The sequence below is a fragment of the Phacochoerus africanus genome, chromosome 4 (genome assembly GCF_016906955.1).
Source record: "Phacochoerus africanus isolate WHEZ1 chromosome 4, ROS_Pafr_v1, whole genome shotgun sequence".
In the NCBI taxonomy this organism is placed as follows: domain Eukaryota; kingdom Metazoa; phylum Chordata; class Mammalia; order Artiodactyla; family Suidae; genus Phacochoerus; species Phacochoerus africanus.
In genome coordinates, this window is record NC_062547.1 from 74964737 (window position 1) to 74978869 (window position 14133).

Genomic DNA, 14133 nt, shown 5'->3' on the forward strand with positions numbered 1-14133 from the left:
AAGGTCTTGCCCAAATAATCATTTGTTTTCCAAGTCATGGAACACAGGAAAGTGCTTGGTCAGACAGTTGGCTTGGGTAGAGCCCGTTTCTAGCTGTGTGACCTTGCACACATTCTGTCTCTGGCTTCTCATGATTCTTATCTTTTTTTTTTTTTTTTCTTTTCCTTTTTTGGCTGTGGCTGTGGCACAGAGAAGTGCATGGGCCAGGGATGAAACTCAAGCCACAGCAGTGACAATTCTGGATCCTTAACCTGCTAGGCCACCAAGAAACTTCTTATCTATTCTTAAAATATCCGTCTCTTTCCCACCTGTTATCCTGCAGTCTTCTGGCCTCAGGAAATGACCTGGCCATTTTCCCAGCTGCTCAGGCCCCAAACCCAGGTATCACCTTCCACCTCTTTCCTGTTCATACTCCATATCCACCCAGCAAGTGCTGTGGCTCTGCTTCTGTCCCCATGGCCAGCACCATTGCCACCTCTCTGACCTGTGTTCTTGCCTCAGGATCTCAGCTCAGATAACTCCACCCTGGTTAGCCTGGTTCAAAGGGTCTCAGCCTGGGCATTTTTGACATTTGGGGCCAGATCACTCTCTGTGTGGGGCTGTCCTGGGCACAGAGGGGTGTGGAGCAGCCTCCCCGCCCCCACGCACTTGATGCCAAGAGCCCCCCAGTTGTAATAACCATAGATGGTCCCCAGACATCACCCAGTGTCCCAGGAAGGGGACCAGAATCACCCAAGTGAGACCCCTGCCCTTTCCCCCATACCTCATTTCCTTCACAGCACCTATGACAAGATACAACTATCTTATGGGCATTTGTACCGTTACTGAGCAGCTGGCTTTCTGATGCTTCACAAGCAGGCAGGCACCCTCTTTTCCAGATGTTTCCCCCTGCCTCCCCACCCCATCAATCAAGATCTGCTCCACAAACACCTGTGGAGTCAGGGGGAGTAACTTCTTTCTGGTCTTGGTCACTTTTGAGATTTGGGTGCAGGCCATGTCCCCCAGCAAAGTGCACAAGGCTATCAGACAATGCGTGGAGTCCCAGGGGCTATTCTGGGAACCCCAGGATGGAATCCCTGCCCCTTCCGAGCCTATGGGGATGGGGGCAATCTGGCAAGCTGGCCCTGGAAGCAAAGAGCGCTGGGGTCAGATTTAGGGGCCAGGCAGGTGCAGCGAGCGACAGACCTCACCTTCCCACTCTAGCTCATTGCCGTTCCCCAGGAACTCCAGTGAGTCGGTCTCATCCGGGGTCTCGATGTCATCCACATTGATATCCAGGTCATCAGGGGTGTCCAGGAAGTCATCAGACAGCAGGGAGCCCTCACTCTGGTCCAGGGAAATGTTGATTTCAGGGGCAACGAGCGTCTTTCGCTTACGATGAGCCCCGTTGAAGTTTAGTGTGTTGGGAGGGGCTGTGGGGAAAGAGGAAAAAAGAGAAAAAACAAAGCAAAACAAAACCAATTACTTTTTCTTTCTCCTCGCCCTCTCTTGTTCTCGAACAGGTGGGCTCCACTCCACCCTGTCATGTGGAGTGGCTAGAAGTCAGAAGATGGCCTTTTATGGCACCGGTTAATGTAACTGTCTGGCTTGGAGGTCAAGAGTGGACACTGGGACTTTGGGCAGACCTGGGTTCAAAGCCTGATCTTGCTACTCACTAGTGCTCTGTGACCCTGCAGCACCACCATGCTCTGAGCTTGACTCACTTTTACCATCTGCAAAATGGAACTCAAAGGTGAGTTGGGTCAAGGTAGAATGATGACATGGGGATTAGACCTGGCCTCCAGACGGGTGTGCTCTGGATCTGCCAATATCTGTGACTATTGTTCCCTCTGAATAAGACTGACAGAGAACATCCACATTCTGCTTTTTATCTTTCTGGGATGTTTGTCTCTTTAACAAATAATATCTAGTGATCATGTAACACAGGCCAGGCCCTCCATGAAGCTCTCTGGCATTTTTGTGTTCCGAGTTTGCCATTGCTTTAACAGATGAGCAAACTGAGGCACAGAGGGACGGGATCCTCCCATGTCACTCTGGAGCCAGTCTGGGTGGATATTCCCCATGGTTTGGATTGCTTCCTCCCAAAGACTCTTAGCCTGGACTCTGGGCTCCTTATAAAAGGTGGGTTTTCCTCTTGGGCTGCCCAAGGGGTTAAAGCCATCTGATAGCCCACTGAGCAGAAGCAGCCCTTCGAGTTTATGGGTTTATGTGAGAGGAAAGCCACCACCTCCAGCAAAGCCATTGCTGGAAGAAAGGGATGATTTTCCAGAGACCTTGGGAATTCACCCCCAGTTTCATCATTCATTCTTTGAGGATAGAATACACAAACCAGGAGGAGATTCCCATTCCCCCCTCTCTTTTTTTTTTTTTTGTCTTTTTGCCATTTCTTGGGCCACTCCTGCGGCATATGGAGGTTCCCAGGCTAGGGGTCGAATCGGAGCTGTAGCTGCCAGCCTACGCCAGAGCCACAGCAACGCAGGATCCGAGCCGCGTCTGCGACCTATACCACAGCTCACGGCAACACGAGAACCTTGACCCACTGAGCAAGGGCAGGGACCGAACCTGCAACCTCATGGTTCCTAGTCGGATTCGTTAACCACTGCGCCACGACGGGAACTCCTTCTTACATTTTTTTTTTCCAAACTTTGAATCTCTCAGTCCCTAAGCCTCACAACAGAGGTGATCCAATATTTATAACCCAGAGACACTGGGATGGAAATATGCTCACTGGCAGAAAATTATAAAAATGTACCAGTCCCATTTACCAAGAGCCTGCTATGTGTGGGGCACTAGCATAATTTCTAGATCTCACCAAGACCTCGTGTGGTGGGAAGTGCTACCCATTTTACGGATGGGGACATGGAGGCTGGGACTTGCCCAGGCCTCACAGCTCACCCTGCCTTTTTCACAGGAAGTATGTTGCTAGAGGTGAATCGGGTGTGTTGGGTTTAAAATATTGCTACTCTTCTTGGTGGGTCAAGCTGCAGGTCATAGCATAGTGACAGTAAGATTAAAGGCGCTGGGAAGCAAGATGGCAGTAATGCCACCATTTGGACCTGGAGGACAGGGCATGGAGCCAAAGAAGATTATTCTCCAGCCTTAAAGCCTAATGGAGGAGTTCTCTTGTGGTGCAGTGGGTTAAGGCTCTGGTGTTGTCACTGTAACACCTTGAGTTGCTGCTGTGGCGTGGGTTTGATCCCTGGCCCAGGAACTTCCACATGTCATGGATGCAACCAAAAAAAACAAAACAAAAAAAACAAAAAAACAAAACCCAATGGAATTTGCCCTAAAGAAACCTAGTGGAATTTGTCCTGCCAAGTTTCAGACTTTGCTGGGAGCCATGACCCCTTTCTGCTTTCCAATCTCTACCATTTGGAATAAGACCATCTATTCTCTGCCCATCTCACCATTGTATTTTGGAAGCAGAAAACTTGTCTGACTTTGTGGGTTCAGAGCTGGAGAGGAATTTGGCCATGGAATGAGTCACACCTGAGTCTTTTTTCCGCTGGAGGCTTGAACCATCTGACTTATTAAACGCAGCCCAGCCACATAATGGCAGGCAATCTGCTTTACTCAAAGTCCACTAACTTAAATGTAAATCTCATCTAAAAACCACCCTCAGAGTTCTCTAGTGGCTCAGTGGGTCAAGGCTCCAGCCTTGTCACTGCAGTGGCCCAGGTCCCTGATGTGGTGCAGTTTCGATAGCAGGCCGTGGGCATGGCCAAAAAGGAAAAAAAAAAACAGGAATTCTCATTGTGGGTCAGCGGTAATGAACCTGACTAGTATCCATGAGGATGCGGGTTCAATCCCTGGCCTCGCTCAGTGGGTTAAGGATCTGACGTTGTTGTGTGCTGTGGTGTAGGTCACAGATGCAGCCTGGATCCAGGGTTGCTATGGCTGTGGCATAGGCTGGCAGCTACAGCTCTGATTAGACCCCTAGCCTGGAAACTTTCATATGCCGCTGGTGCAACCCTAAAAAGACAAAAAGTAAAAAAAAATGAAAAAACCCACTCTCAACAGAAATATCCAGAATCATGTTTGACACATATCTGGGTACCATGGCCCAGCCAAGTGAATGCATAAGATAATTATTACACACACCATCTCAGGTTCCTTAACTTAATCCTATCTGTAGAATCCTTTTTGCCATGTGAGCGAACATTCATGGTTCCAAGAATTAGAATCTGGATATCTTTGGGGGTCATTATTCAATCAGCCACACCTAGGAAGTGGGGTACTGTTACTCCACACTCCTCATTTAAAAAAAGTAGGAATTGGCAGGCCAGAGGGATGAAAGGACTTACCCAAGGTCACCCTATGAGGATGTGAAAACACCAGGCTGAGCCCATGTACTCAGGCTGAAAGAAAGGCTGGTATTCTAGGGTGACCAACCATCCTGATCAGCCCCAGAAAACTGGGACAAGTTGGTCCCCCTACCTGGTTCATGGGCACAGTGTGGTGTAGGGGTAGGCAGAGCTGGCTCTCACTGATGTGTGACTTCAGGGGTATGGCTGTCTCTCTCTGGGCAGTCTTTTCCCTGTAGGATGGGTTCTGTGATGGGCTACATAGGAGAGATACAGGCAGAGCAGAGGCCTTCAGCAGGGCTCTGTGAGGGGTTGCCATCAAGGAGAATACTTGTTCAAAGTGGCCTCTCTGGCTGCTTCAGACACCCTGTCCTCATAGTGTGGGGCTTTGGATCCTTAGAGCCATGAGCCTTCCTGAGGGCTCAGGGCCGCAGAGCCCTTTCAGGGCTGACTTTGTGCCTGGCATCCCCTGGGCACTTTACACAAATCATCTGGTTTAATCTTTGCATGCCCCTGCTGTGGGAGGCTCACTACCTGAATTTAGATGATGAGGAATAGGAGGTACAGAGAGGCTGAGCAACCAGCTCAAGGATGCACAGCAACACTGTGCACCAACTTCATGATGACACCCACACACATGGCTCTGGCCCACCACAGCTGCTTTCCTTGCAGGCCTTGGAGTAAAACAGCCCCCTTCCCTGACATTCCAAACCCAGGAGGCATGGCCTCTGACATTTCTACAGTTACAGTCCCAAGTGGAGACCAGACAGACTGTGTGTCCATTTCTGCACACAACACATGGAAACTTACAGGACGTGTCTTCTGCAGGACTGCCAAGCAAGTCTATCCCCGTGTCTTCCGGGAGTGGCCTGTAGACCCAGTCAGGAGTGGAATCAGCCACCAAGCACCATTAAGTTCAGCCACAGGATCATGGAGTTCAGAAAAAAATGTTAGCAACAAAATCTATTTAGTTTTGGGATATCACTGGGACAAAATACAACTGTTCCTGAGTACAAAAAATCATAAACCATCGGTGCTGGAGGGCTCCCATCAGATCACTTAATAAATATTAAGCCTACTTTTTTTTTTTATGGGGAAATCTGAGGCCCAGAGAGAAGTCATTCAGAATGACTTTGGGTCATTAGCAGCATTATTCATGGGTAACCCCCACAGAGTTCGATCTTGGATGAATCGTTGCTATTAAATGCAGCCAGAAGTGGTCCAATGGACACAGCAGCTCAACTGAAAGAGCTCTCCATGGCCAATGCTGGACCAGTCTGAACAGTAAAATAAATCATGAAGTATTGGGTTTTGAGACAAAGTATAAAGTAAAATGTCCGGAGTTCCCATTGTGGCACAGCCAGAATGAATCCAACTGGTAACCATGAGATTGCGGGTTCAGTCCCTGGCCTCGCTCAGTGGGTTAAGGATCTGGTGTTGCCGTGAGCTGTGGTGCAGACACGGCTCGGATCCCATGTTGCTGTGGCTGTGGCTGGCAGCTACAGTTCCGATTGGACCCGTAGCCTGGGAACCGCCATATGCTCTGGGTGCGGCCATGAAAAAGCAAAAAAAAAAAAAAAAAAAAAACCACACACAAAAAAACCCCAAAACCAAAAAACCTAAAATGCTCAGGAGTCCAAAAGGATATAAATAAATGATTGGATAAATAAATAGAGGGGAGAAAAGGCAAATTTTTCCTGCACAGAAGAATTTCAGATAATGTATGTAGATATTCTCCCCTCACAGAGATGGACAGTAGCCCCCCTTCTCTGTAAGTGTGGGCCTTCCACGGTGACTTCCTCCTAAAGGGGAGGCATGGAAAGTGGGCAGGCGTGACTTTACAGTGGAGACACCTGACCAGCACCACCTCAGCCAGGGGCCCAAGGTCAACACCAGCAGTGATGAGCCAGGCTGATGGCAGGCACCCTGATATGACGGATGAGACGTCCCCTCCCGTGTGGTCCTCCTCCTAGCACCCAGCACCCCAGTCTGACCGTGAGAAAAACACCAAATTCCCACTGAGGGAAATTCTCCAAAACCTGACCACCATCCTCCTCCAACTGGCCAAGGGCCTCAGGAACGAGGAAAGTCAGGGGAACGGTCACAGCCCAGAGGAGCCTGAGGAGAGGTCGTGACTAAATGTTACATGGAATCTTGGATGGGATCCAAAGAAAAAGGATATTACAAGAAAAGGACTATGGAAATCTCAATAAATTGTGGACTTCGGTTCATAATAATGTATCAAAGAATCCTCTGGTGGACCAGCAGCTAAGGATCTGGCGTTGTCACTGCTGTGGTTTGGGTCACTGCTGTGGTTTGGATCACTGCTGTGGCACAAGATCCCTGGCCTGGAAACTTCCACATGCCTTGGGCATGGCCAAAAAAAATGTATCAGTATCGGTCAGTTGTATCAAATATATCAGCCTAATATAAGATGTTAATCATAGCAGAAACTGGGTGTGTGTGGAGGGTGTATACAGAAGCTTTCTGCAATATTCTTGCATCTTCTATAAACCTAATACTTCTAAAAAGTAAAATTTTGAAAAAAATAAATGCAGCCAAGTATGTATTGTACCCCTTCATGGTTGGTGGAGCACAGATTTGCAAAATAAGACTTGTTTCTCTGGCAATTCCCAGATTGTTTTTTTGGACCACAGCTCATGCTGCCAGTTTCTGACCTACGTGCTCTGGCTCCTTTGCTCCCTAGATAAATACTCAGTTCTAAGCAGGTTCTGCAGGGCGCATGGGGCTGTCAGAGGCTCGGGCATGCTGACTCAGGGAAGCACTGCAGCGTTAATTCATTTCTGCAGCTCAGCAGTGCCAGCTAAACTCAGAGCTGTTTGGGTGGGGAAGGACAGCAGAATGCTTTTCCTTTCCTTGTAAAAAGCCATTTATTCCCTCGCCTGTGTTCCTCATAGGGCACGAACTGGCACCATCTGCAGGGTGGAATTTATCCATGCTTCTTCCTCTCACTGCCCCCACCCACCCACCCTTCCCACCTTTCTGCCCTTTCACCTGCTTCAAATGTTCTTTGATTAACCACTACCTTCCAGGTACACTGGGGCAGGGGGAGGGGTCTTGGGGATAAAGGAGGAATTGGATGTTACTCTGCTCTCACGGAGGTCAAAAGTCAAAATAGAGCCAGAGTTGCAAAGGAAATGAAGACACATATCCACACAAAAACTCAAATGCTCAGAGCAGCATGATTCCCAGCAGCCAAAAGGTGGAAACAACCCTAACATCCATCAAATGATGAATGGATTAACAAAATATGGTCCACCCATACAATGGAATAGTACTCAGCCATGAAAAGGAGAGAAGCACTGACAATTGCTGCAATGTGAATGGACCTTGAAACCATGATGCTTAGTGAGAGAAGCAGACACAGAAGGACACATGGTGTGTGATTCCATGGAAGGGAAACATCCAGAAGAGGCACTCCCACAGAGACAGAGAGTGGTGGATTCCTAGTTGCTAGAGGCTAGGGGAGAGGGGATGAAGAGTGACTGCTGATGGGGACAGGGTTTCATTTTTGGGGAGATGGAATGTTCTGGAACTAGAGAGAGGTGATGTTGCACAGTAGTGCATTTTAAATCATTATTTATTTTATTTTTCCTTATTCAGCTTCACCTGTGGCAAGGGATTGATCTAAGCCCCATCTGTGACCTACAACACAGCCGGAGATTGATCCTGGCAACGCCACAGAGACAAGTAGGATCATTAAGTCACCATGCCACAGTGGGAACTCCCTAACATTATGTAAATTTCATCTCAGTATTTTTGGGGCCTCGCCCACAGCATGCTTAAATTCCCAGGCCTGGGATCGAACCTGAGCCACTGCAGTGACAATGACGTGTTCTTAACCCACTGCACCACAAAGGAACTCCTCACCTCAATTTAAAAAAGAAAAAAGCAAGCTTCAGATTGAGTCAGAAGGTTTAAAAGAGGCATCCTTTTTTTTTTTTTCCAGATTGAGGCTGAAGACCCGATCACATGCTCATCTCATGTACACGTTGTTCTGTCCCTCTGGTCTGTCACTGACACCCCTGCTCCCAGCCTGGGGAGGGCAGCTGGTAACTCACCAACAACTCCAGGGCCTGGGGTACAGGAGGCACACTGCCTACCTGCAAAATTAACCCAAATCGTGCTCAGAAACTGCAGACTGACAGCTGATGCACCACCCCTAGTTTTGTCCTGTCCACACAGCTTCTCACAACATTTAAAATATGCTGTCAGGAGCTCCCGTTGTGGCGCAGTGGTTAACGAATCCGACTAGGAACCATGAGGTTGCGGGTTCGATCCCTGCCCTTGCTCAGTGGGTTAATAATCCGGAGTTGCCGTGACCTGTGATGTGGGTCGCAGACGCGGCTCGCATCCCGCGTTGCTGTGGCTCTGGCGTAGGCTGGCAGCTACAGCTCCGATTAGACCCCTAGCCTGGGAACCTCCATATGCCGCAGGAGCGGTCCAAGAAATGGCGAAAAAATTAAAAAATTAAATTAAATTAAAAATAAAATAAAATAAAATATGCTGTCAAATCAGATGCGGCACAAAAAGTCGAGACTTCCATCTTTTCCTGAATCAGATCTGCCCGTCATGCATGGTAACAACCACCTGGAAGTGACTGTCTGCTGCCCTTGCTCACCTGGGTGTCGGAATTTCCTTCCAGCTCCTTCCCCCATTTACGCTGCACCCTCCCTCCCTGCCCCGTGCATCTCAGTCTCAGGCTGTAATCCCTGTTGTTCTAGAATCAGCTAGAACCATAATTTACCCCACGGACAGGGCACTCACTGTGTTGGAAATGTTGGTGGCATCATCTTATTTGCTCCTGTCTTCCCTATGAAGCAGGTAGGAACCCATTTCACAGAGGAGGAAACCGAGGCTGATCTAGAGGACGCTCGGAGGTTGGAACCCTTTACAGTGGCAGAGGAGCCCAGGCATTGCTCTCTACTGCCCCCTTGTGCCCATTCTGCACATGTGTGCCAACCCCACAGGTCCACAGGGCTGCGGCTTTCAAGGCCAGGTAAGACTGGTTCTTCCCCCAAGCCCCAGAAGACTGCAGCTTTTGCAGGGCTAACGCCCCGCCATGATCTCCAAGTGGATCCAGATGGCTCCCTGCGGCACTTACTTTCAGTCCATGCTGGGAAACCCTTGTCAAAAGTGGGGTTCCCCCTAATCCACCAGGTGTACAATGTGGCTTTATCCTTCTAGTGTGGGTTGAATTGCATCCCCCCAAAACATAATTCAGGTCTTAACTCCCAATACCTGGGAATGTGACCTATTTGGAAATAAGACCATTTATGAACATCATTAAGTTGAGGTATGGAGTTCCATGGTGGCCTAGCAGGTTAAACATCTGGCATTGTTACTGCTGTGGTGGGGGTTCCATCACAGGCTTGGGGAACTTCTGCATGCTCTGGAGATGACCAAAAAAAAAAAAGTTGGAGTTCCCATTGTGGCTCAGCAGTAATGAACCCAACTAGTATCCATGAGGATGTGGATTTGATCCCTGGCCTCGATCAGTGGGTTAAGGATCCAGCATTGCTGTGAGCTGTGGTGGAGGTCATAGACATGGCTCGGATCCCATGTTGCTGTGGCTGTGGTGTAGGCCGGCAGCTGCAGGTCTGATTCAACCCCTAGCCTGGGAACTTCCATGTGCCACAGGTGCGGCCCCAAAAAAGAAAAAGAAAAAGGAAAGGTAAGATGAGGTCATAGTGGCGTAGGTGGGCCCTACATCCAATCAGAGGTATGCCTGTAAAAAGAGGGAAGTCTGGACACAGAACAACAGAGTTCTGAGAAGGCCATGTGAAGATGGAGGCAGAGATTGGAGTGAGGCATTCACAAGCCGAGGATTTCCAGTCACCATCGGAAGCTGGGAGGGGAAGAAGGATCCTTCCTTAGCTTCAGAGGGAATATGGCCCTGCTGACACCTTGATTTTGGATTTTTAGCCTCCAGAACTGTAAAAGAATACTTTTCCATCGTTTTAATCCAGTTTGTGATACCAGCTATGGCAGCTCTGGGAGACTCCTGCACCCTCTCAGTGTGAAATTTGGATTCTGGATTTCTCTCCTGGGCATCCCTTCTGGATATGGCTGGCGTTGATGAACCCCCAACCCGTGATCTACCTGGGCTCTTGTACTGCGTTCCCTACCACGCCAAGGTCCTCTTTGCCCCACTGCCTGTGCACATCCCACCCCCTCTGCCTAGAGGGCCACTTCCTGCTTTCTTTGTCTGGTGAACTTGCTTAGCCTTTAAGGCTGGGTGTGCATCCTCCAGGAGACCCTGTCTGAGCCTGACCTCCATCCCGCCCCTGCACTCTGCTTCAGAAACCTCTCTGGGTGCCAAGCCTGTGGAACCGTGTTCTAAACATTTGCTTTCTGGGAAGACTGTGAGCCCTTGCAGGGGAGGAAGTGCGTCTTCCTCTCTTGCTTTGGTGAGTCACCGGCCCGGCCCTGGGAGAAGCAGCCCTCAGCGAGGGTTTGTTGAAGGAGGGATTGAGTGAGGGCATGTTATGTAAGTGGCAGGGAAAGGCCGAAATCTAGAAACACCTGTCATCCAGAAACAGCTGTTATTACAAATAGTTCTGGCTTCAGATGTGGCTCCTGGACCTAGTTCTACCCTCAGATCCTAGCCTCTGGTATAATGTTACTCATGGTGTGAAACAAGGGAATTGAGAATAAAGCATGGGCCTCAGGACCTTTGAACATGCCTCCTGCTTCCCAACTGGTACCCCCGGGCTTCAACAGCATTCTGATTGGCAGGGATGCCCAGCCTCTGTTTCAGCCTGACTATGGCCACCTCTGGTGCACAGTATCATCAAAAACTCTTTCTGGGCCAAAGTAGACTTTCCCAAGACTCAAAGCTGGGCCAGCAGTACTGGGGCTTAGTAATAGGACTCCTGCAAAGTTAAGCTGAAGGAACTGCTGAGAGGCATCCAAAAATTACTTCTTGAAAACTGGTCGTTTCAGAAGCTCAGACAAATCTGCCCCTTTTCCTTCTTTGCAATTTCCAACGCCTCTGTCTATTCATCTGGCTCCCACCATGCCCCCGCCCCCAGCACTGTCACCTCTTGGCTGGATCAGGAAGCCTGGGATCACGAGCAGAACTATGGACAGAGGCATTACAGTCCCCACCCACCCACTCTACCCCAGCAGTCAGCCTCTGGATGCAAAGAGGATGTCCTCCCCTTGCCCCTCCCTGCAATTCACACACTGAAGGCAATGCCCAATATGACTGGAGATAGGGTCTTCAGAAGGCAATTGAGGTTAACAAAGGTCACAAGGTTGGGGCCCCAATTGACTAGGACTGTGCCCTTAGGAGAAGGAGGGCCATTAGAAGTCTCTCCACATGCAAGCACAGAAGAAAGGTCAGGTAAGGGCACAGTGAGACAGCCAGGAAACCAGCCCTCACCAGAAGCCAACCCTGTTGTCACCTTGATCTCAGACATCCAGCCTCAGAACCTGAGAGAGAATAAATGTCTGCTATCGAAGCTGCCTCATGTAGGGTATCCTGTTATGACAGCCTGGCATGGCTGGAGCACAGGAAAGAGAATGGCGGCATTAAGGAGGCCAGGGGGTGCTGAGGCTACTCAGAGCCCTCCATCACTTCTCACCCCAAACCCATGGCTCTAGCACAACAGTCTTTTTTTCCCCCTTTTTTTTGGCTGCCCCTCAGCCCATGGAACTCCTAGGCCAGGATCAGATCTGAGCTGCAGTTGTCACCGTGGCAATGCCGGATCCTTAACCCACTGTGCAAGGCCAGGGATCGACCCCACATCCCAGACGCCATTGCTCCCATTGCACCACAGCAAGAGCTCCAGTTTTGCAAACTTCTGAGCTGGGCAATGTGAAAACAACTCTGTGGGTGTTTTGGGCTGGTGGGAGGGAGCATGTCTGGCCTGGTCTGTGTGAGGGCAGGTAGATACAAACAGGAAGTGAGCACAGAGAGAGAGATAGGGAGGCAGACAGAGAACAGACAGACACAGAGGGAGACAGAGAGAGAGGGAGAAAGAATGATAAAGGAAGTAAAATTTTAACAATTGGCAAATCTGGGTAAAGTTTACAGACAACCCTTATACCCTTATATCACTCTTGTGATTTTTCTTTTTTCTTTTTAGGGCTGCACCCGAAGCATATGGAAGTTCCCAGGCTAGGGGTTAAATAGGAGCTACAGCTACCGGCCTATGCCACAGCCGCAGCAACGCCAGATCCGAGCCAAGTCTGTGCCCTATACCACTGTTCACAGCTATGCCGGATCCTTAACCCACTGAGCAAGGCCAGGGATTGAACCTGCATCCTCGAGGATACTAATCATATTCGTTTCCACCATGCTACCCTGGGAACTCCCACTCTTGTGATTTTTGTCTAGGCTTGTCTATGTCAGAATGAAAAGTTACAAATAAACAAAACCCACGGCCACTCAGCTGTAGAGGGACAGGCAGACTGAGACGCCAGTCAGATATCTAAACGTGCACATGCTTCTCCTTAGCTGTGAGACTCTGGCCATTCCCCACCCTAGTTCTCAGTTTTCCCACCTAACCTTCTTTTAGTCCTTCTATCAGCTTCCACCGGCCTCGGGGCCTTTACACATGCTGCTCTCTCTGCTTGGAATGATCTTCCCCAACACCTGGTCTCTTTTCCGGATTCATCCCTCTTCATCCTTCATAGCTCAGGCTCAGTATCTCCCACAACCTACCCAACCTAGTCAGACCCCACTTAGGCATTCTCCAGGCACCAAGAACCCGGCTACAATTTTCCACTGGCTTGTGAGGTTATAAGTGACTGCCTGTCTCTACCCCGGACTGTGAGCACTGCATGAGTGGCTCTGCTGTTCTCCACATGTCCTGAGCGTCTCTCCCAGGGCCTGGCATACAGTCAGTACCTATCCCTAGAATGAATGAATGGGGAAATGAGGCAGTGAGATGGATCACCTCAGCTCCGGCTCTGCAGGAATCTGCAGATGAGCAGGAGGTGCAGGAAGATGCAGCAGGAGGATGGTAGCAAGAGGGGGCTGTGTGCTCAGAAACACCCGGGTGGGCAGTTCGAAGATAGCCCCAGGAAGGGATCTTGAGCTGAAAGGAGTAGAATTGGGGGTTGTCTGGCATCAGACAGAGGTGCTTATGTTGAGATGCAGCTGGACGCTGTATCAAGGACCTGCACTCATTTCTCCCAGAACGAGGAGGACAGAGCTTCGAAGAAAGCCTGTTCCCCACCCTGGGGCTGCACAGCCAGGCCACTATCCTGCAAACACTGAACTACTGAAAGGGGAAACTCACTTGAAATTCACATTTGCAGCTGCAGTCAGCCCCACTTTGTCTCAACAAGGCTTGGGAGGAGGGGGTCTCTTTGATGGGGGTGGGGGTGGGAAAAAGGAACCAGAATGAACAAGAAACAAGCAGACAGATTGATCCTGAGGGCAGCAGTTCCTGTGGGCAGTCCTCCTCATCTAGACTGCCCATTTTGGCTGCCTCGCCCCTCACACCTCAACAGATTTCCACAACTTCAGGGGTCAGGAAATATTGTCCCTATTTTACAGATAGGGAAACTGAGGCACAAAGATGCTGGAAGAGCTGCCCAAGGTGGCCGAGTGAGCCCACCAGAGAACTGGAATCCAAACCCATGGCCAAGAAGAGTTCCATAGCTCGTGCCCTCTTGGTTCCAATGTGCTGCTTGAAATAAAATTAGAGTGTACAAGGTGAGTCCTGTGATGTCATCGAGAATATTTTTTTGGCCGCACTCGTGGCACATTGGAAGTTCCTGGATCAAGGATTGAACCCATGCCACAGCAGTGACAACGCCAGATCCTTAACTGCTAGGCCACTGGGGAGCTCTG

At 49.7% G+C, this 14133-nt stretch overlaps 1 protein-coding gene and 1 long non-coding RNA gene across 3 annotated transcripts in view; one reads left to right on the top strand and one right to left on the bottom strand.

The window, feature by feature from the left end:
* The window catches only part of LOC125125870 (uncharacterized), a 51035-nt gene extending 37046 nt beyond the window's left edge, over positions 1-13989 (top strand). The window contains exons 3-4 of one of the 2 annotated variants that reach the window (XR_007134478.1): positions 1503-1732; positions 13837-13989. This is a non-coding gene — a long non-coding RNA (uncharacterized LOC125125870). Of the gene's footprint in view, positions 1-1502; positions 1733-8274; positions 8557-13836 lie in introns of those variants that run through there. The other variant, XR_007134477.1, reaches the window with a different exon arrangement.
* Positions 1-14133, bottom strand: part of ATCAY (ATCAY kinesin light chain interacting caytaxin) — a 37807-nt gene that overhangs the window by 16451 nt on the left and 7223 nt on the right. The window contains exons 3-4 of the mRNA XM_047777508.1: positions 5115-5173; positions 1191-1412 (exon numbers count right to left, since the gene is read on the bottom strand). Coding sequence (XP_047633464.1) covers positions 1191-1412; positions 5115-5173 — 281 coding nt within the window. The remainder of the gene's footprint in view (positions 1-1190; positions 1413-5114; positions 5174-14133) is intronic.